At 53.9% G+C, this 20,079-nt stretch overlaps 4 protein-coding genes across 4 annotated transcripts; 1 reads left to right on the top strand and 3 right to left on the bottom strand.

Moving 5' to 3' along the window:
* Window positions 1-18: 18 nt before the first annotated feature.
* Window positions 19-2,751, top strand: PHYSODRAFT_331101 (hypothetical protein; the record flags this gene model as incomplete). The annotated part of the gene is made up of 9 exons (XM_009527847.1): window positions 19-207; window positions 388-502; window positions 721-803; window positions 888-1,193; window positions 1,284-1,388; window positions 1,520-1,657; window positions 1,724-1,825; window positions 2,246-2,627; window positions 2,714-2,751. The coding sequence occupies 9 exons, from the start codon at window positions 19-21 to the stop codon at window positions 2,749-2,751; spliced, it is 1,458 nt and encodes a 485-aa protein (XP_009526142.1).
* Window positions 2,752-8,440: 5,689 nt separating this feature from the next.
* Window positions 8,441-9,930, bottom strand: PHYSODRAFT_544780 (hypothetical protein). The gene has a single exon (XM_009527846.1). The coding sequence runs from the start codon at window positions 9,865-9,867 to the stop codon at window positions 8,521-8,523; it is 1,347 nt and encodes a 448-aa protein (XP_009526141.1). The 5' UTR covers window positions 9,868-9,930; the 3' UTR covers window positions 8,441-8,520.
* Window positions 9,931-10,299: 369 nt separating this feature from the next.
* On the bottom strand, window positions 10,300-13,646 carry PHYSODRAFT_300263 (hypothetical protein; the record flags this gene model as incomplete). The annotated part of the gene is made up of 6 exons (XM_009527845.1): window positions 10,300-10,370; window positions 10,412-10,523; window positions 10,776-11,179; window positions 11,293-11,598; window positions 12,384-12,958; window positions 13,123-13,646. The coding sequence occupies 6 exons, from the start codon at window positions 13,644-13,646 to the stop codon at window positions 10,300-10,302; spliced, it is 1,992 nt and encodes a 663-aa protein (XP_009526140.1).
* Window positions 13,647-14,641: 995 nt separating this feature from the next.
* On the bottom strand, window positions 14,642-15,991 carry PHYSODRAFT_502569 (hypothetical protein; the record flags this gene model as incomplete). The annotated part of the gene is made up of 1 exon (XM_009527844.1): window positions 14,642-15,991. The coding sequence occupies one exon, from the start codon at window positions 15,989-15,991 to the stop codon at window positions 14,642-14,644; it is 1,350 nt and encodes a 449-aa protein (XP_009526139.1).
* Window positions 15,992-20,079: the final 4,088 nt, after the last annotated feature.

Here is a 20,079-nt window from a genome sequence, read left to right as displayed (position 1 = left end):
TCAGAGGGGTTAAGTGACATGAGCAATCCTTTCGTCCAGCGTGTGCGCAAGTTGCGTGTGTATCCGAGTCTAAACGCGCGCAGCTCTGCGCGAGAGGCGAAGGCTCTCCAGGACATGCTGAAGAAGAATCGCAGTGTCGAGTACCTCGAATTGGGCGCGGACGAAGAAGCGTTCGTTGATATCATCCGGAAACACCACAACGCGCGGGTCGATCGATCGATTAAAGTGCCAATTGCGAATAAGGCTGCGTTCCTGAGTGTTATCGCAGCAAACCATGCACCAACGGACGGAGACAAGACGCAACCTTCGAGATCATCCTCGCTTGGCCAATCGATCGTCATGCCCTCTCTCTCATTTTTGGATTTGCGGGCACCCCTGTTCTGAGAGAAGTGCATCTCCAGCAGGACTATGGAGAAGAACTTGAAGACCTCGACGAAGAAACTGAACAAGCTGTACCCGCGGCTTTTCTTGCCCAACGTCCTACTTGAGTACAAACGCGTCTGTGCCAAGATGGTTGGAAGTTGAAATGAGCAATCAAGGCCGATGCTAAGCTCTACTCGCTGGTGCTTCTGTGTGTGCTCAAACTGCTAAGGACTTTTGGGTGATTGCAAACGGAAAGGAAAGCTAACTCATTATGCAACTGCCAACTATTTTTTGCCTATTTTTATTTTGTTACGAGGGTTTGAGTGAGACTTAGTATCATTCTTCCAACCTATGTAGCAGAACGGGCTATGGAGATTTACTACGCCGTACCCGGGCAAAAGGTGCCCGTGTTCTCGGTGTCGATGCGGCAACCCGACTCGGTAGAGCACCTCCTTCGAGCTATAGCGGCACAAGAAGAGCTAGTATTTCCATATACCAAGGTCCGACTACGTTTGGCTCGGAAGAAAAACGGCACGTGGGTCACTCACAGTGAGGTGCAGGATCTAGAGGACATCTCTGACTTCGAGCGACTCGATGACATGCGAGCTTGGTCCCAAACTGTCGGGCTAGCGGTCAATGAAGTGGTAGCATCGGTGAATCCAGAGAAGACGTTGAAGGCGGATGCAGCCGTGCACGTGTTGGTACTTCTTCCTCCAGGTCAGGAGAAGGAACGGTCGGCCATGGCTACGGAACCGACTATGAGCGTTTACTACGCTGTGCCCGGACAAAAACTGCCCGTGTTCTCGGTGGCGTTGCGTCAACATGGCACAGTAGCGTCCCTTCTTTAGGCTATCGCAGCGCAAGAAGAGTGGGGGTTCCCATATACCAACGTCCGACTACGTTTGGCTCGGGGGACGAAGGGCAGGTGGCTCGCAGCCCGCGAGGCGGAGGGTCTAGAAGACATACGGACTTCGATCGACTCGACGACATGCGAGCTAGGTTACAAAATGTCGGACTATCAGCTGGTGAAGTGGCAGCATCAAGGGCGTCGATAGGGGAAGCGGTCCTGCATGTATTGGTCATTCTTCCTCGAGGTCAACACGGTACTGGGGCGGCGACGGAGCCTGAAACCTATCTTGGCGTCCGCTCACTTCAGGAGAGTCTCGATACTCTAGAAGAGGAAGCGGCAGGAGAAAGACGCGTTCTCAAGAAGGCTCGGCTGTCTCAGATGTCTGGGGCCCTACATGCGAGTGAGGTCTCGGTGCCGCTTGATACGATTCGCGCGTTCCAGGAGGTTTGTGCTGGCTTGTCGAGTACAATATGGAGGCGCCGATGTTTGTTACTATGTGGGCCTCCTCAGTTTGTGAAAACTTCCCTGGCTCTGGGTGTGATGGATTCGATTGAAACCGGCTCGGAGTTGGCCGACGTCACGTGCTTCTTCTTCCACGCGCGCAGCTTGGATGTGGCAGACAAGGAAACTTTCTGGTTGCAACTGAGGAAGGCGCTTGATTGGCATCGTTCAGCCAATGGGAGCCTTCCAAAACCTACATAAAACGGTTTAATGCGACTCCGTTTAATACACCATTTTATCCGCCCTTGGTCACGTTTTATCCCGCATTAAAAAGATGCACCGAGATCCAACGCCCAAAACCGTTATTAACTGGTTAATGCGTCCGGGTAAAACTGCCCAGACGCACGATCAACACCACAATTATGTATAGTATCACAACGGGACAAATTTAGACGGGACAAATTTTAAAACAGTTTTTCTATATATATCAAGATCTCATTAAAACAATCCCACCCGTTTGAACAAAAAACCAAAACTAATCCTATCCGTCCAGGTGGCCCATGCCCCTTCGTTGATGAAAGTTTTATCAAGGTGGAGCACTTTTCAGAGTCACAGATGAGTAACTTTTTCGCGGATATCGGCCACCGCTATGCCTTCACGCGCTCGCTTCAATCTGGAATTGCTGCTTATTCCAGTGGTGCCCCTGGTGTATTTGAATCGCTAGTTTGCTTCACGATCGACCGCGAGAAATGGCTTCTCGAGTGGTACGAGTGGGAGAGATGGTTCAAGTTGGAAGCTCTGCGTGAGTATTTGGAGCACTACAACCCCACTTATCTCCATGTGCAGAGCAAGTTACACGCCTTGGACGACATGCAATGGGATGCGCTTAAATATGTGCTGAAGAACGATGGAGAACTGACGAATCGTCACGTGGAGCACTTTTGTGGTCGATTCAATCGCGGCATCCACGAAAGTCAACTGGTCTATTCTATGCTTGCTCTGGGCATCATGATGGAAAACTATTTTCTCCGATTGAGTTGCGTCTCTAATTTGATGAAGATGTGCGTGGCAGCTCTACCAGCACGTGCTACTTTTGAAGTTGTGCCTGCCAACGACCCGCTCTTGCTGTTGTGTGCGGCACTCCGTCATATGAACTCTCACGCCATATCGACTCATCTCGAGAGAAAGCCACGCGGGTTTTCTTCCTTGCTTGTGTTCTACCACGCGCTGTATCCAGTTATGAGGGATGTTCTGAAGAACGGGCCTCAACCCAATGGCGTCGCCACGGATACGCAACTGTCGGGGAGCCCAAGGGTTTTGCGTTTGAGCTGGCATTCAATCCGTAGATTATTAATGGGGTCGTATAGTGATCGGGTCGGTGGATTTGGTCGGGCTCGCCTATACAAAATTGTAGTGTTGTAGAACGATCAAACAGTGTCGAGAGAGGCCTCAGAGAGACCGTTTGCAACCGCAGCGAAGCGGAGGTCTGCAATGGTCGGTATTGAGGAACGCCTGTGTTGTTGATGGCAAATGCCGAAGTGAGTTGATTAAAGTTACTAAAGTTGTCCTACTTGTCCTTCTCAACTCTACTCCCCTCTTCTCCTTCTTGTTGTCCTCTTGTGTCTGCTTGTGCAATCACCGCTTGCTGCACAGTCGAACCAACCAAGTTGACCATCCCGAAGATTAGCCAATAGGAAGCGTTCCAGGACGGTTCAGGTATGGAACGGAACCGTACTTAGCGGTGCACTTCAACACTCCCACTCACCGTTACGGTACGGTGACCTTCTCCTTGATCCCGCTAGCGTCCCGCAAGTGCTTGAGCGTCTTCGTCCCGAGCGCCTTCGTCAGCATGTCCGCCAGTTGCTGCTTTGTCTCGACGTAGTCCACCTTGACCGTTCCGCGTTCCACGTTCTCGCGGATGAAGTGGTGTCAAATGTCCACATGCTTCGTTCTAGCATGGTACCCAGCGTTCTGGGCCAGCGCGATCGCTCCTTGATTGTCTACCAAAAGCTGCGTCGCGTCCACTTGTTCCTTGCCCATGTCCTTCAGCATCGCACGCGTCCAGAGTACCTCCTGCACGCACAGGCTCAGTGCCATGTACTCAGCTTCCGCAGAGCTGAGCGCAACCGTTCTCTGGAACTTGGACTTGAACACTACGGGAGCGTTCCCGATCATCACCATGACTCCCGACACTGAACGCCTGTCATCAATGTTGCTTCCCCAATCGGCGTCCGTGAACGCTTCAACCGTGATGCTGTCGTCGCCACCTTGGTACACGATACCATACTTCCGGGTTGTCTTCTAGTAGCGTAGCACGCGAATGGCAGCTCGCCAATGCTGCGGACCGGGGTTCTCCAGGAATCGCGACAACTGGGTCACCACGTACGCGATATCCGGTCTGGTGCATGTCGTGATGTAAAGCAGACATCCGATCAGGGAACGGTACGGCCGTGACTACATCTCAGTACGCTCTTCATCTGTTCCGGGCGACTGCGTCTTAGTCAGCTTCAGGCCCGACGTGCACGGGTTGTCCACAGGCTTAGCGTTCCGCTGGCCGAACCGTTCCGCCACATCGTCAATGTACCTCGTCTGCTTGATCATGAGCGTCCGAGCGTTCTTGTTGTGATCAATCTCCATACCCAAGATGAACTTCGCCGTGCCGAGCTCCTTCATCTTGAACGCGTTCTACAATGCGTTCTTCACCTCATGAACCTCACCACTCGTCTTCGCAGTGATGATCATGTCGTCGACGTACAGACACATGTAAATGAAGCCGTTCCTGGAACGCTTGACATAGACACACTGGTCCGCCCCGCAGCTCTTGAATCCGTTCCCCAAGAACATGCGGTGGATGGTCTTGTTCCACGCACTGGCCGCCTGCTTCAAGCCGTAGATAGCCTTGTTCAGCTGGCACACGTAGTTCGCAGTGTTCTCAATACCAAATGGCACCTCCATGTACACACGGTCCGTCAGCTCACTGTTCAGGAACGCTGTGTCCGCGTCCAACTGCTCCATCACGTATGCGTCTGCCACGCACGCTGCCAGCACGACCCGGATCGAATTCATGTTCGCGACCGGGGAGTACGTCTCGAAAAGTCGACACCGTACTTCTGCTTGAAACCCTTCGCAACCAACCGTGCCTTGTACCGGATCACGCGACCGTTCTGGTCACGCTTCTTGGCAAACACCCACCGGCTACCAATCGTACGCGTATGCGTTCCACGTCGTACCAGCGTCCACGTTCCGTTCGTGCGAGAGCAACTCCGTGTCCATTGCATCCCGCCAGGCATCTGCGTCTTCGCTAGCAATGGCCTGCGCATACGTTGCCGGGACATCCGTTCCATCGTCGATCCTGGCCACGTACGCCAATACAGCCTCCGCAATGAGACCGTCCTCGTCGATCCTGGGTCGCTTCGGGGACGGCGGCCCATCACTCCCTTCCGACTTGCGTTCCTCGCCATCTTCATCGTCACCGTTCCCCAAGAGAAACACCGGTTCACGGGATCTTCTTGTCCGTTCCGGCTCGGGGTGGAACACCAGGTGGTCGTCCTGGAACGCTTGAGGTGGAGGTCGGTACGCAGTCAACTCCAATCCAGTGGCAGCTGGGCGTTCCGGTGCCGGCAGCCGCAGTACCTCCTGCTCTGGCTCAGCCTCATCCATCTCGACGTCTGGAACGGGTTCCTCAACAGCTTCCATGGGTTCGTCCTCGACCGGTTGCCGTTCCACCTCGATAGGAACGGCTGGCACATCTCCGTCCTTGGTCACATGGATGACCGTTCCATGCTGCGGCGAGTGCGTATCATAGATTCTGCTCACCTCGCGCTCGTCCAGCTTGACCGACCGTGACACCTTGACCTTGGACGCATCCACGTCGTATACACGGTACCCCTTAGCGTTCTCCGCATACCCGAGGAACATGCACCTAAAGCTCTTGGGCTCGAGCTTCGTCCTCTTCGCATTGTCAATGTGAGCGTACCCCGGTGAGCCGAACACACGCAGGTGATCCATCCGTGGCTTCACCTTGAAGCTGACCTCGTACGGCGTCACATCCGAGCGTTCCGTGTTCGTGGAACGGTTGATCAGGTACACCGCCGTGCTCACAGCCTCCGCCCACCATTCCGTCGACACGCCCTTGTAGTGTAACATACTGCGTGCCTTCTCCATGATCGTCCGGTTCATGCGTCCCGCAACTCCGTTCTGCTGCGGGCTGTAGGGCACCGTTCGCTGATGCATGATACCGTTCCGGCGACAGAGATCCGTGACCGTCTCGTTCACGAACTCCGTTCCATTGTCCGAGCGCAGGCACTTCAAGCGTTCTCCCCATTGGTTCTCGTAGAACGCCTTGAACTCCTTCAGCTTGTCGGCCACTTCGCTCTTCTTCTTCATGAAGTACGCCACGACATACCTTGAGTAGTCGTCCACGAACGTCAGCACGTACTTCGCACCACCCTTGGAGACCGTTCTCATCGGCCCCATCACATCCGTGTGGACTAGTTCCAACACACGCGATGTCTTCGTCGTCGACCGTGCCGGGAACGATGTCACGGTCTGCTTCCCCTGCATGCATCCGCCACACAAGGTCTTGATGCTACGCCCCACGGTTGGCAAACCGTTCGTAGCACGCTGAGTCTTGGCCATACCGTTCTCGCTCGGGTGCCCCATGCGAGCGTGCCAAAGCTCCCACTGACTGTCAGCCCCGGCGTATTCCACGAACCGTGTCGACTCCTGCTCGCAGTCGAGCACATACGCCTTGCCAATCTTCTTGCCCATCGCGACCGCGCTAGTGTTCCCCCAGATGACACACGAGGAACGCTGGAACTCAACGCTCAGACCGCGTTCCGCAAGCTTCCCTACCGACAGCAACCGTCTGTTGAGTCCCGGAATGTACAACACGTCCTTCATTGTGATGCGTTTCCCGTCCATCCCCGTCAGCTTGACCGTTCGTCGCCCGACGGCCGGCAGCTGCTTTCCGTCGGCGATAGTCACCTGCATGCCAGTGACCGTTACATCCATTTCAAAGAGGTCATCACGATGCGGGGTCATGTGGGATGACGCCCCGCTATCGATCACCCACCCGGCGAGGCGTTCCTCACCCACGGCGAACATGGTGTCGTTCCCAGCGCTACCGTTCTTGCCCGGGCAGTCCCGCTTCGTGTGGCCCGCCTGGTCGAACTGACAGCACTTGCCCTTGAAGGCACCGTTCTTCTTCGGACCGTTCCCCTTGCGACCGTTTCCACGACCGCCCTTGAACCGGCCAGCGTTCCCGTTGGCGCGGGACGCTTTCTCCGTAGTGGAATCCTTCTTCTCGAGCCGTTCAAACTCCTTCAACAGCTTCTCCTTCACGTCGTTCAACGTGACATCCTTGGCGTTCTCCAGGATGGACGCGATCAGCTCGTACTCCGACGGTAGGCTACTCAGCAGCACCACGAGCTGCCGTGCCACGTCGACCGGTTCTCACATCGTCTGCAGCCCAACGATCAGTTCGTCGAACGCGTCCAGATGCTTGGCCATCGACGTTCCAGAGTCCATCTTGAACTCGTCCAGACGCCGGGTCATGGCGACACGGTTGTGCAGCGTGGTATGGTTGTAGTACCCCCTCAGAGTGTTCCACGCCTGCATGGCACGCGTCGCGGAACGGATCTTCGTCTGGTGCTGGATCTCCACACCCTGCGCGATGATGCCCAACGCCTTCGCGTCGTTCACGAGCCACGCCTCCGTGATCTCATTCTCCGCCTTGACGACCTCCAAATGCGCAAGCAGCCCCTTCCGGGCCAGCGTCATGCGCATGTTGTACTCCCAGTGGAAGTAGTTCCCACTGCCCAAGAGGACTTCAGCGCGCTTGGTCGTCATGTCTTGAGCGTAGCGTTCTTGGTCGAGCGTTCTTGCGGCGAGCGTCCTTGCGGCTGTTAACCTATTGAGGAACGCCTGTGTTGTTGATGGCAAATGCCGAAGTGAGTTGATTAAAGTTACCAAAGTTGTCCTACTTGTCCTTCTCAACTCTACTCCCCTCTCCTCCTTCTTGTTGTCCTCTTGTGTCTGCATGTGCAATCACCGCTTGCTACACAGTCGAACCAACCAAGTTGACCATCCCGAAGATTAGCCAATAGGAAGCGTTCCAGGACGGTTCAGGGTGAACCGTGCCAACGGTTCAGGTACGGAACGGAACCGTACTTAGCGGTGCACTTCAACAGTCGGCGCGTGGGCCGGAGTAGGTATGTCTAAGTATGAGTTACTATCTTTTTACCGACGCCTTGCCCGCCATGAGCGAAGCGAAATTGGCGGTGCAAACGAGGAGCTCACACAGGCGAAGCCCGACCAAATCCACCGACCCGATCAGTATACGAGCCCATAAAAAGTCTATCATTCAATCTACTCAAGAGATCGGAGATCACGGCTGCTGCTAAGCAAGCAAAGCAGCTCAAAGAACGAATGAAGGTGGACCGAGTCGTGGTGGTCAACTTCGCTAGAAAAAGTCAGTTTATTGCGGAGATCTGCCACACGAAGAAGTTCCCTGGCGTGGAGATTGTCCATGCGTGTTTTACAGATGCCTGCGACCAGTTCGACATTGAATACCGAGGACGAGACCTGAAGCTGCAGATTTTCTCTGTGAAGAGCCTTACGCCGACAAATAATCCCAAAAGCAAGAACTAGCTTGCAGCAACTATTTTTTTCAGTTTCACTCTTAGTTTTAAAAATATCAAAAATAAAATAAAATCATTAGTTGTTGATAATGTTGAAATAATACCAGGGAAAAAATGCTGCGTAATGCCGGAGGAAGTATTTCGTGGTTCTTCATGGGGGAGTGTAGGAACTCTAACAAATGAATTAATCAGGGAGCTTAATGCCAACAACTACGTTACTCTCCCTCAGCGGAAATTCACAGGTCCGTGCACGGTCGCCAGCGACAGATCGCCGCCCACCGCGCGCTCCATAGTGGCTGATAACGCATCTGCGCTGAAGTCGGCGTCCAGCGAGTGCACGCCGACACGCGTCTTGCCGCGCTTGGTGCGGATGATGAGCAGTCCCGGGTCCTGGCGCCTGTGGTTGTGGCCGACTGCCGTCTCCACCAGCTTCCGCACCGTGCGCTGCTGCGCCTTCCAGTCCACGTACGCGAATTTCATGCTCTTGGAGTGGCGGAACTTGGCCGCCACCTGCTGCGCCACCTTCATCTCCTGCTCGCGCTTCTTCTTGTCTCCCGAGAGCACGAACACCGCGCACAGAGAGGACGCGCCCGACGTCGCGTGCTTGCCCACGTTGCAGATTTTGGCCGCGTTGCCCGCGTGCAGCTTCTCCAGCTCGCCAGACTCGCGCATCCGCTGCAGCCGCACGATGTGCTTCTCGATGGCAAAGTTGTACACCTGGTACTCGTCCAGCGCGCCCTCGTACTTGGTCAGCTGTCCGTCCCACACGTACGCAAAGGACGGGTGGGTCTTGATCCCCTTGGAGCGACAGAAGTCCTCGTACTTGTCACAGTTCACAGCACCCACGCGCACTTTCCCCTCGAGGTCCCTTGCAATGTTCTCGTACTTGCCACGGAACTCGGCGCTGGGGACGTCCATGGAGTAGAACTGCACCAGCCACTCGTTGTTGGCCTCCTTGCCCGGGAACTTCTTCTCGGACAGCGACCGCACGGGCGAATCCGACGCGAACAACGTCGTCGGCTGCCGAGCCTGGCGGTTGCCACGGTACGCGCCACCTGCACCCGGACGCTGCGCGTGACCGAAGCCGTCCATGCCGCTGAACTGGAACTCGTTGGGCATCCCACCCATTCCCCCCATTCCACCCATGCCTCCAAAACCGCCTGCACCTCCAGGGAACCCTCCACCAAAGCCTCCAGCGCCGGCACCAGCTCCTCCAAAGCCGTGACCGAAGATATTCTCGAACATTTTCGTGAATGAAGCCATGTTCTCGTCCGTGGAGCGGCGTCTACCTCCCTGACCGCCGAATCCCCCGGGGAAGCCGCCGTTGGGACCCCCCGCCGCGCCGAAGCGCCGCGCGTCGTCGTACTCCTTGCGCTTCTCCGGGTCGGACAGCACCTCGTAGGCCTCGGACACTTCGACGAACTTCTCCTTGGCCTTCTCCTTGTCCTCGGCGTTCTCGGCCTTGTCCGGGTGGAACTTGAGCGCCAGCTGCCGGTACGACTTTTTCAGCTCCCGGTCCGAGAACGACTTGCCCACGCCCAGCACCTTGTAGTAGTCCTTGCTCGGGTCCATGGCCAGCACGGACGAGAGGCTCAGCAAGAACAGCAGCGCCACCAGCAGGCGCACACGCACACGCACGCGCGTCGAATTATCCGTCATGATCGCTCAATTAATCCTGTTGGATGGATTCTTGATTTTTAGTGTCGGATCCGTTGGGTGGATGGAAAATTGAGGAATGGCGAGTGGTAAGCGGCCTCGTCGTCTTCTCCTCTTCGTTATATCGGCGCCAGCTGGCGTGCGTCTACAGCAGCAGCGGCAACGGACAGCTTGCCACGTCACCCTTGGAGCGTCGTCCAGCAGGAGAAATTTCGAGAATGGAGCGGTGCTTTGTTGGCAGCTTTTTTGGCTTTGTGTACCATACTTGTGGTACAGTGACGAACCAATGAGAGGAAACCAGCTGGATTGACGCAACGTTGAAGGTGTAGTGTTGCCTTTCCGGCGCGTTTAAGTTGCGCGGACAACGCCGGCGGCGGAGAAGACAAAGTCTCCGAAGCGCAGACACGACTCGTAGTAAACTTGACGCCGGTTTGATCAGCCACCTGCAGTACCAGCTCACGCATTCGCGCCACGTCGTCCTGGCTGTTGCCGCCGTACACGACGTGCAACGCGCGCTTGCCGAAGCACACGACGCCACTCAGATCAGGGGCTGCGTCGATGGCGTTCTCGAACTGGTAGGGGTAGGAGCGGTATGAGTCCGCGGTCGAGTACTCGAAGTAGAAGGGCTGGCTCACCATCTTGTCCTGCTTCGTCTGCAGCTTGACGCTCTCCACGGACCATTCGAGCGCTCGGTGCTCGAGGTGCGTCCCAAGCAATATAGCGCTGCGTGCGGTGGAGTAGGTCTCCACCAGCTCTCGAAACTGCGGCGGCTCTCGCTGGGCGAATGAGGTCTTCAACAGGCGCTTCTCCAGTACATCCAAAACCTCACGAGCCTGCGGCTTCCTGTCCACGGAGACGAAGAGCTGCGCCGTACGGAGCACAAAGTGGACGAAGTCTGGTGTCGTATCGCACTGCTTGCGGACTGAAGAGAGCGCAGGCACTGTGATGGCGGCGTGGTCGACGCGATGGAACTTCTGCATCAGGTGCGTGCTCTGCGCTGCCTCGGAGGCCACCGAAGTGCGGATGCGGCGATCCGTCGTGTTCATTCGGTTGGGGTGGGCGCACGCCTCGTCGAGGGTCTGCAGCTTCTTCACGGCGCTGCAGACTCGCTCCCCGTCGTCACTTTTGTCGTCAACAGGGATGCTGGGGTCGCGTAAGCGCGTGAAAGAAGCCATCGTGTCTTCGAACGAGTGTTTGAGCGAGGCCACTTCATCGGAATTGCCGTCCCCTGCTTCAGAATCAGTTCATAGCAGTAGATCCTTAAGCAAACTTGAGACTTCTCCTGCGGCTCCTCCGGCGCCGGAGTAGCAGCTGAGACTGCATCACCCCCTTTAGGTTTACCCTTCTTCCCCTTTTTGCCTTTCTTCTTGCTCTTCTTCTTCTTGGAACTTGCTACATTATCCGTTGAATCATTTACAAACTGACGTTGGCACTCTTCATCACGCTGAGCAGCGACCGATTTGCGCACTCTCTCCGCACGAAGCATGCTCTGATGACGAAGCATCGCATCTCGGTTCTTCGCGCTATCAGTTCTCGCTCGACCTTGCTCAATCTCGGCAATCTCCGCGGCGATTTCGCGGGACCACTTGCGGTCGGACGTCACGTCGCTCACCCGTTTGCCATTGCCGTCCCTGATGCAGATGTCGGCTCCGAACGCGCGGAGCATATTGAACATGCTCCGGTGGCCCTACTTGACAGCCAAGTGAGTGATCGTCTCCTTGGAGTGGAACGTGGGTGTGTTCAGGTCGATCATATTGTCAGCCTCCAGTAGGATCCGAACAATGTCCTCGTGACCCGCGATCGCTGCACTGTGCACGGCCATCGTGTTTGGCATGACATTCTTTGGGACTGGCAGGTTTCTTTGCCAACTCGCGTTCCCCATTCGACAGAACTGCGTCGGCTGATTGGCAAGTGCTCCCTGGTGGATCATCCACTCGACGAGCTTCGGGTCGTGCGCAGAGCCTGCAGCTGCATGATGAAGTAGCGTACAGAGGTCATCGCGGGTCTCGCCGGGGGGAGTGTTGGAGCCACCGAACATGATGTACATTAGGCACTCCATCGACAGTATGCCCAAGAGCCCTGGGTTCCTCTTGATTTTGGCTTTGAAGTACCTTGAGTCGCTTCCGACTAGCGGGTCATAGCTCATCCCTAGACCTGTTTAGTGCAGTGCGCGAAACTCCCTGAAAGTGCACTAAAGTACTTTAGTGCACGCGCTAATGTCCAGCATCAGTTGTGTACAGGTGCATGCACTAAAGTACTTCAGTGCATTTGTGGGGACTTTCGTGCACTTCACTAAACAGATCTACTCAAGTCCATAAGCTCGGAGAGTACATCGTAGCTGTCTTCATCTTCATCATCGTAGTCCTCGTAATCGTCGTCATCATCCTCATAATCTTCGTAGTTGTCGTCGTTATCAACAGTGTCTCTTTTACTTTGAACCGGCCCATATTCGTTTGTGGAAAAGTCTGGGGTAGACGGGAATGTGAAGTACTTCTGGTCGCAAACCAGTGCTGGGGTAGCGAATTTGCCTTGGATAACAGCAGCGGCCTTTGCGCACATCGACCTAATCACCCCGACAGCCGCAGCTCCGACATGCATTCTACGGTTCGAGCCCGGTAGCGCCCCCATATCCATCGATCCATTGGGCTTCAGCCCATCAAAGAACGGCATCACGAACATCATCGCAGCGTTTTCAACCGGTTCAGTCCGTTGTTGGCTCAGCTCATCTGCCATTTGCTGGAATACGCCAGTAAGGTCGTCGTGGAGTGTCAAAAGATCACCCGAAAGCATGCGAGTCTCGAATAGTTCTTCGGCGCAGGTGTCAGCAACCTCGATCAGCATAGTCTTCGCTGAAGCACTCCCCAGAAACGACTTGTCGTTTGCAGTCATCAGCTGGTAGATCTTGGAGAAATCGCTGAGCAGAGTTTGCGCTCGACCCCTATCGTACTTGACCGGTAAAGCTCGGCTGCAGTACATCTCATTGATCGAATCTGCGGCATAATTCGAGCTGAGCAGGTAAGTAAGTGCCCCGCACATCCGCGCTCTCGTCGGGGTGAAGATCCACTTTTCGTAGATCTTTATAAATTCCACGAAGAACGGGATTTTTTCAAGAAATCTTTGCTCCACAAGCGCGTTGTACACGTCAAGACATCACTTGCCATCTGCAGATACTGGAGATCGAACGTCAGCATCATGAAGCCTGCCATAAGTGGGTTTGCGCGCGCTAAGTGGTGACTTTTGCTCGCTTGCTGGCTCTGCACATCGCATTGCTTTACCAAGACGCGGACTAGCATGTCACCAGTCTGCACTGCGCGCTTCACCGCCGTGGCTTTAATTCGATCCATCAGGTCCGTCGAGTGCTTAATCGTCACGCCAACATTGCGACTAAGTCCTGCATCCCCTTGGAGTGCCGCCACAGATCTCACCCAACAAATGCACGCGAACACCAGCGGGATTGTAACATTGCGTGACGTAAAGTACTCGTTCAGTAACCCCAAGAACGGCCCCGTCACGCCGGACGTATCAAGTTTGCTCCCGTTCGCCATCTTCAAGTCGAGGATCGCATTATAAAGGTGCGGCAGCTGTTGCAGGAGCAAAATGACCATATTGCTAGTGTCTGGAAAGGCATACGCCGGCGTCCGTTCCTCTCCATACGTCTCACCAAAGTATCCCTCTCGCAGTACCATTCCATGCATGGGGTTCGTCGGAATACCCGTCGTGAAGCTACACAGCGTACTTAGCACGCTCCACTATCAGCATCCCCGGCACAAACGTGTACGTTCCATCCGCTTCGAAGTTCTTCCAAAACTCCAGCACGGCCTCGGTAGCTCGACCCCAGAAGTTCTTCGGTAAGTTATCCATCAGCACGACGCCCACGTCCTCCGCCGTTTGCAGTGCCGGATACTTCAACTGCAGCCCCACCGTCAATGCAGATGCCGTGTCCATGGCCAGCTTCACCGCCACAGTGGCCTCCACCATGGACCGCTTTCCCTTCTTCACTTGGTCGTAGATAGTGAAAACCCCTTCCATCAGCTCCAAGAAGAAGTAAACCGCCTCCAGCCTCAGATCCTCAGCAAAAGCCTCGTTAAACAGTCGTTCTCTGTCAGCCTTGGGGCTCTTGGGGGTCTCAGAAGCCTCAAAGTCCCCTGCATCAGGGAAATAGTCCTCGTCTAACGTCATAATAGTTTTCGAAGTTCTTACTCTCCTGCTCCAGAGCACCAGAGCACCGGAAATGGGTACATTTGCTTCCGGAAATGACACTTTTTTCAGCGTCGAGTGTCAATTCCTCAGCAATTGAAGGAAGTGGAGGTGCCCCCTTTGACCCGCGTCATCTTCAGAGACGAACTTGGCCACGTGCTCCCGTAATGTGATGGAGCATTGGCAGGCTGCGAGTGCCTTGGGCAGCGCGTTCAGCAGCTTCGGAGTGAGCGTCGAGGGCTCCGCTGCGATGTCGCGCACCACGTCGCTGAGCGCCGAGAGCTTGAGGCGCTGCCCCGCGAAACGCCCCAGACCTGCGCGTCCAGCAGCCAGTCCAGGAAGAAGGCCGCGACGCGCTTGTACCTACTTGCCTGCAGGGAACGATATTGCTCGCTGCGATCCAAAGGATCAATCAATGCGCATGACACGGATATGACTCGAATGGCCTTTATTAGGGGTGGATATAAATCAGGGTGCTACATGTACCTCCGGTTTAGAATGTTTCGTTGTGGACAAACTTGGTGATCATATCGAGTGCGAGCTCGGGTTGGTCTCCCGGGACTGCATGGCCGGCGTTGTGAACCTTCACGAATGTCAAGTGTGAATACGACTGCAGGATGCCAAAACCTGACGAGGTCGTGTATGCACGCTCTGGTGCGGAGTTGAAATTTGTGGCTCCACTCCATTTCAGCTTTTTCGCAGTAGCCTCGGTAGCGTAAATGTTGCAGAGAATGTCGGCGTCTCCAGCGTACAGCAACACGCGCAGGCCAGAATTTAGCAGGTTGGCCAGTTTGCCACCCATGGACAAATACCCCGAGAAGCTTGGCGCGGAGAAGAAGGCGGCGTTGATAGTGCGGTTCAACAGGATCCACTCAGTGCGGCTTGGGTGGACGCCGAGGAACTCTCGGACTTTGGGTAAGTCCAAATACGCCTTTATCTTCGGTACCTTGAGCATACACTTGGTCGCATTCGAGAGGGAAGTTTGACACTTCTGGCGGATGTCGTACGGATTCCGATGAGCTCGCAGCAGCGGGAGAAGCTGCGTCTGCTGACAGTACAGTCCAGCTACTCCACACATCGACGTGTTGCTTTGACAACGGGTCATCAGATCTCGGCAATGTGCAAGTGCAGATTCCATTGCTGCCAATTGAGGTTCACCCACTAGCGTGATGTTGTACACGTTACTGGTCATGTTCACGAAATGCGTGAAAACCTCCACAGGATCGACGAGTCCGTTACCGATCGCGATGCCCTGAAGGTTAATGGCGATTGATTCTGCGGACACAGACTCACGCTGCTTGGCCAAGATGAAGTGTGCTGCTGACGACACAAAGTGTCCGCCGTAACTCTCGCCAACCAAGAATAATGCTCGCCCCTGAAGCTCGGGGTGTTTCTTCAGAAATTCCTGAAGGAACCAAAAGATGCTCTCGTCCACGCGTTCGTCGGTGGATTCATCGTCTTCTGCGGTAGTTGAGTAGCTGAACCCGGCATTCCCCGGGAGATCGACCCACACCACGTTCGCCACCGCCGTCCACGAATGTGGGTTAACCTTGGTTGAGAGATCATCATTCACGGTGCACGGCCCATTCTCACCCAACAGTCCGTAGGTGCCGCCCTCACCCGGGCCCCCTGGAATCCACACGATCAACGGGTCGGTGCTAGGCTTGCTGCGCGACTCGAAATACCAGTAGAAGTAGTGGGTATCCGCTCGATTCGGTTGGTCGATGTAGCCTGCGGTCTGCTTCTCAGTCCCACAAGTCTCTGCATGCAGTTGCACAATGTCACGATGGTGTAAGCGGATGGATGCGCTGTGGTATATGCAAAAGCTGAACCAACCTGGCATCGTTAGGCTAGTAGCAGGCTGCAGTAAAGTTAGCAGCCGTGCGAGGATCGCCGTCACGGAGCGGACCATGTTAGCAAATTCTTGCGTAAAGAATCGTTGATTTATTTCTAATCGCAAAGTCCCCAAACATCAAAAACTTTCCAATAGCATAAACGTAGATTGTTACTTGCTGGTACAATCGCTGATCTCCAGCGCTTCACTTTCGTTTCTTGCCTTTTTTGATCTTCTTCTTCGTCGACCCCACCCCATCGTTTAAACTCATTTTCTCAAATGCAAGCCGCCGCTCCTCATCGCGCCGCGCGACCACTAACTTGTGCGGTTGCTCAGCTGAAAAAGAATGATGGAAGTTGGTACGAGGCGCAACGCGCTGTTTAGCTTTCGCGCGACCTTGCTCGATCTTGACGATGGTCACTGCGATGTCACGTGACCACTCACGATCGGCTGTCACATCGCATACACGTTTTCCGTTGCCGTCCTTAGCGCAGATATCAATCTTGAACAAGCAGAGGGTTTCGAGCACACGCCGATGCCCGTGGTTAACGGCCAAGTGAGCAAGTGTTTCTTTTGTAAGGAACGTCGCTGTGTTCAAGTCCACCATGCTGTCAGCTTCCAGAAGAAGTTGAACGATTTCTGCATGGCCCGCCATTGCTGCGCTGTGCACGGCCAAAGTGTTGGCCAGTACATTCGGAGCACTTGCATCATCGCTTGCTGAAAATGCCGGTCTTGGCTGCATCGTAAGCGCCCCCAACTGAATCATCCAGGTCAATGTCGTGTGCAGGGCCAGCAGCGGCATGGTGAAGTAGCGTACAAAGGTGATATATCGATGCTTCGCAATCGCCCGATGCATTGCGGCTCGAAACCATCCCCAAAAGCTCAGGGTCCTCCTTGATCGCACCCTTGACGTAGCCGAGATCGTTCTCATTTAGTGGTCCATCGCTGTTTTTCAGCAGGTCGAACAGCTCGTGAAACACGCGCTCGCGGTCATCGTTGGGCGTCTTCTCTTTGAATCGTGCCGAGCCGTATTCTTGCCGATCGAGACGCTAATTTGAGCAGTAGCCGCCAAAAACATTGTGAAGCTTTCACTCGTGTCACAAAAGTCACGGACAGGAGCGAGAGGAGGAACCTTGATAGCGTTCGATGAAACCTCTGCATCAAGTAGATGACGCGCGAAGCCTCCGAGAAGATTAGGTTTCGCATGCGAGTAGAGGAGCTTGTTTCCTTGGCCGGAGTGGAAAATTCCGCAGCTAACCCCTGCAATCTCTCCATCAATGCAGTGGCATGTTGCACGTCGACACCTTTGAACTGCACAGGAATACCAGGATCTCTCAAACGAGTAAACGCAGCCGCCACAGTTTGCCGCAGTAATTCCTCCATTGTTGATACGCCAGGTTGATCCTGATTTGCTGCCGTATCCACACCCACTGCTACCAGAAGCTGCTTCAGAACTGGTGATAGTTCTGCAACCTCGTCACCACCACCCGCTACTGCTCTTGGCGCTGAGGATGCTTGATCTCGCTTCACTTTGCCCTTCTTATTCTTTTTGTTTCTCTTTTTTTCTTTTTCTTTGTGTGTTCGAGCTCGGGGTTCCTACCGCTATCCGCTGGAGTTGTTCAGCAAGACCGATCACCGTAGGATGGCTTTTTGGTCGATGATCTCCAGTGACTGGCTTCTCTTCGTTCAGCAAAGACGAGAACACGCAGTACTTTTGTTCCAGTTCCTCCGCGGAGGCTCCAAACTTCGCTTCAACCACTGCTGCTAGCTTCTTGCAGACTTCTTTGACGCGCCCACCACTTATCGCTGACAAGCAGCTCCCCGTTTGGCTGCAGAGCATCTAAAGCCCGAATCACAGACGTCATCACGAAATTCTCGTCCCTCCCACCCCGTGTCGGCCCTTTGCCCAACACGTCACACATCTCCGTGAAGATATCCGTGAGATCATCATGGAGAATCACAATGTCACGAGACAACACTCGACTCTCGAATAATTCCTTCGAGCAAGTTTTTGCAGCACTAGTGAGCAGACCAGTCGATGACAGACCCCCCAAAACCGAGCTGTCTCCTTTTACCATCAGCCGGAATATTTTCGATACATCTGACAGCAAGAACACCGTCCGCGCCTTCCTCATATCACTCCCGACATTGCCACGTTTCCCACGAAGTACTGCATCTAGCGCCGTCGCTTTCAAACTCAAACTTAAGAGGTAGGTGCGATAATATGAGCGGCAGCTCTGGACGGAGTAAACAGCATATTCTCGTAAATACCCAATATTTCCTCGACAAACGGTAATTGGCGTAGAAAGCCCTCGGTCACGAGCGCATTGTATAGGTGAGCGAAGGCATAAAACTTCAGGGTTACCACAACAAGTTCACTTGCCAAACCCAGATATTCGAAATGGTGGACACGCCTTCACAATACGACTCGCAGCAACCAGTAATCACCCCGCGCTGTATGAAATAAAAAAAACAGCTCCAGCGAGTCGTTGTGGAATCATGCGAGACGCTCGCAACGTGTAGGACGCACCAGTTCGGTGCGCGAGACTCAGTTCCAGCATCATGAGCCCCGCGAGTATGGGGTTGGTATGGGCTAGATGGGAATGGGAGTTCGATACTCCCATAAACACCAAGTAAAACGTGAAGAACTCATGAAGTTCCTTGTCGACAGCTTCGATTGCTCCTGTAGCAGGGGTCGGAAAAAATAATAGCAAAACAATTATTATGGTATTGTCCCACTACAATTATTTATTATTGGAAGATCATGAAACCAATACAATATGATATTGCCCCAATAATAGCAACACAATATCAAATACTATGAATTCTGGGGTTGGGCGTTCATAAATGATGAAAATGCTACAATAAACTATTATAATCTCTATTTTTCGGGTCGAGGACACAGCCTTGGCCTTGGGTTGCGAGACTTTTGTGGAGGAAGCGGTGTATACTCAATAGCACTTTGCCGGACAGCAACACTTCCCAAAACGGTCCTGGAAACAGTACAAGGCTATTGTAATCGTCATCAGCCTCCACCTGTATTTTCTGTATAGGTTGGCCTGACACCTCAGTAATAGTTCGATATCAGCCATGGGACGTTTGGGTAAAGTTCGCGCGAAGTTTGCGGCCTTCCTGTCACATTTTGGCAATGAATAGCTCATGTCACGAATAGTACAATATACTTAAATTGTACCAATTATTATTATTGGTTGCCCTCATATTGCCGTTATTACTACTGCAGCTTTGGCCTCGCAATACAATTTCATACTGTATTGTCCGACCCCTGTCCTGTAGCCACTGCCACGTCAAATTTAGTCGTGATGTCCGCCGAGTGCTTCAGTGTCCAGCTCGTGTACTTCTTAAGGCCTCCGTCTCCTTGCAACGCCGCGACTGACTTCAGCCAGCAAATGCACACAAACACGGTCGAAGCTGTGACCTCGCAGGACTTAAAGAACTTGTCCATGACGCTGATGAAAGGTCCCGATAGCCTCCAATCAGGATCTTCAGTTGGCTCGAACGACTTGAAAGTCGTGACCTTTGTATAGAGGAGCGAATTGTACAACTCCGGCAGTTGCTGCCGTAGAAACGTCACCATGTTCATGTTGCTGAGATCTGGGAGCACGTAGTGTGGAGTCCGTCCTTCGCCGTAGCTTTCACCGTAAAATCCACGTGGAACAACTATCGTGTACTGAAGATTTGGAGGGGTTATTCTCGCGAACGCTTCCAGCGTGATACCGACACTTGCGAAATCTAGCAGAAACATACCCGGGACGAACGTGAATACCGCGTCCTTTTGGAGATTGCTGCGAGTAGTCCGGTAGGCCTGTTCCATACGAGCGGATATGCTTTCAGCGTCTTTTCCATAACGACATCCAAGAAATCCAAGCCCGTATTAAGTGATGGGTACCGTAACTGCAAAGTCGCGATCAAAATAATGATAACGTCCATAGCCAGCTTGGCTACCACCGTCGCTTCCACCATGGTGCATTGTTGCTTCTTGACGTTATCGTAAGCATTGAAGACTTCATGCGCGAGTTCCTCGAGTTCGATAAATAAATATGCCACTTCCAGCCTCATATCCTCCTCAAACGCCTCCT

Source organism: Phytophthora sojae (genome assembly GCF_000149755.1).
Source record: "Phytophthora sojae unplaced genomic scaffold PHYSOscaffold_4, whole genome shotgun sequence".
NCBI classification, from domain to species: Eukaryota; Oomycota; class Peronosporomycetes; order Peronosporales; family Peronosporaceae; genus Phytophthora; species Phytophthora sojae.
The sequence above is the reverse complement of the archived record's forward strand: the minus strand, read 5'-3'. Positions and strand labels throughout refer to the sequence as shown.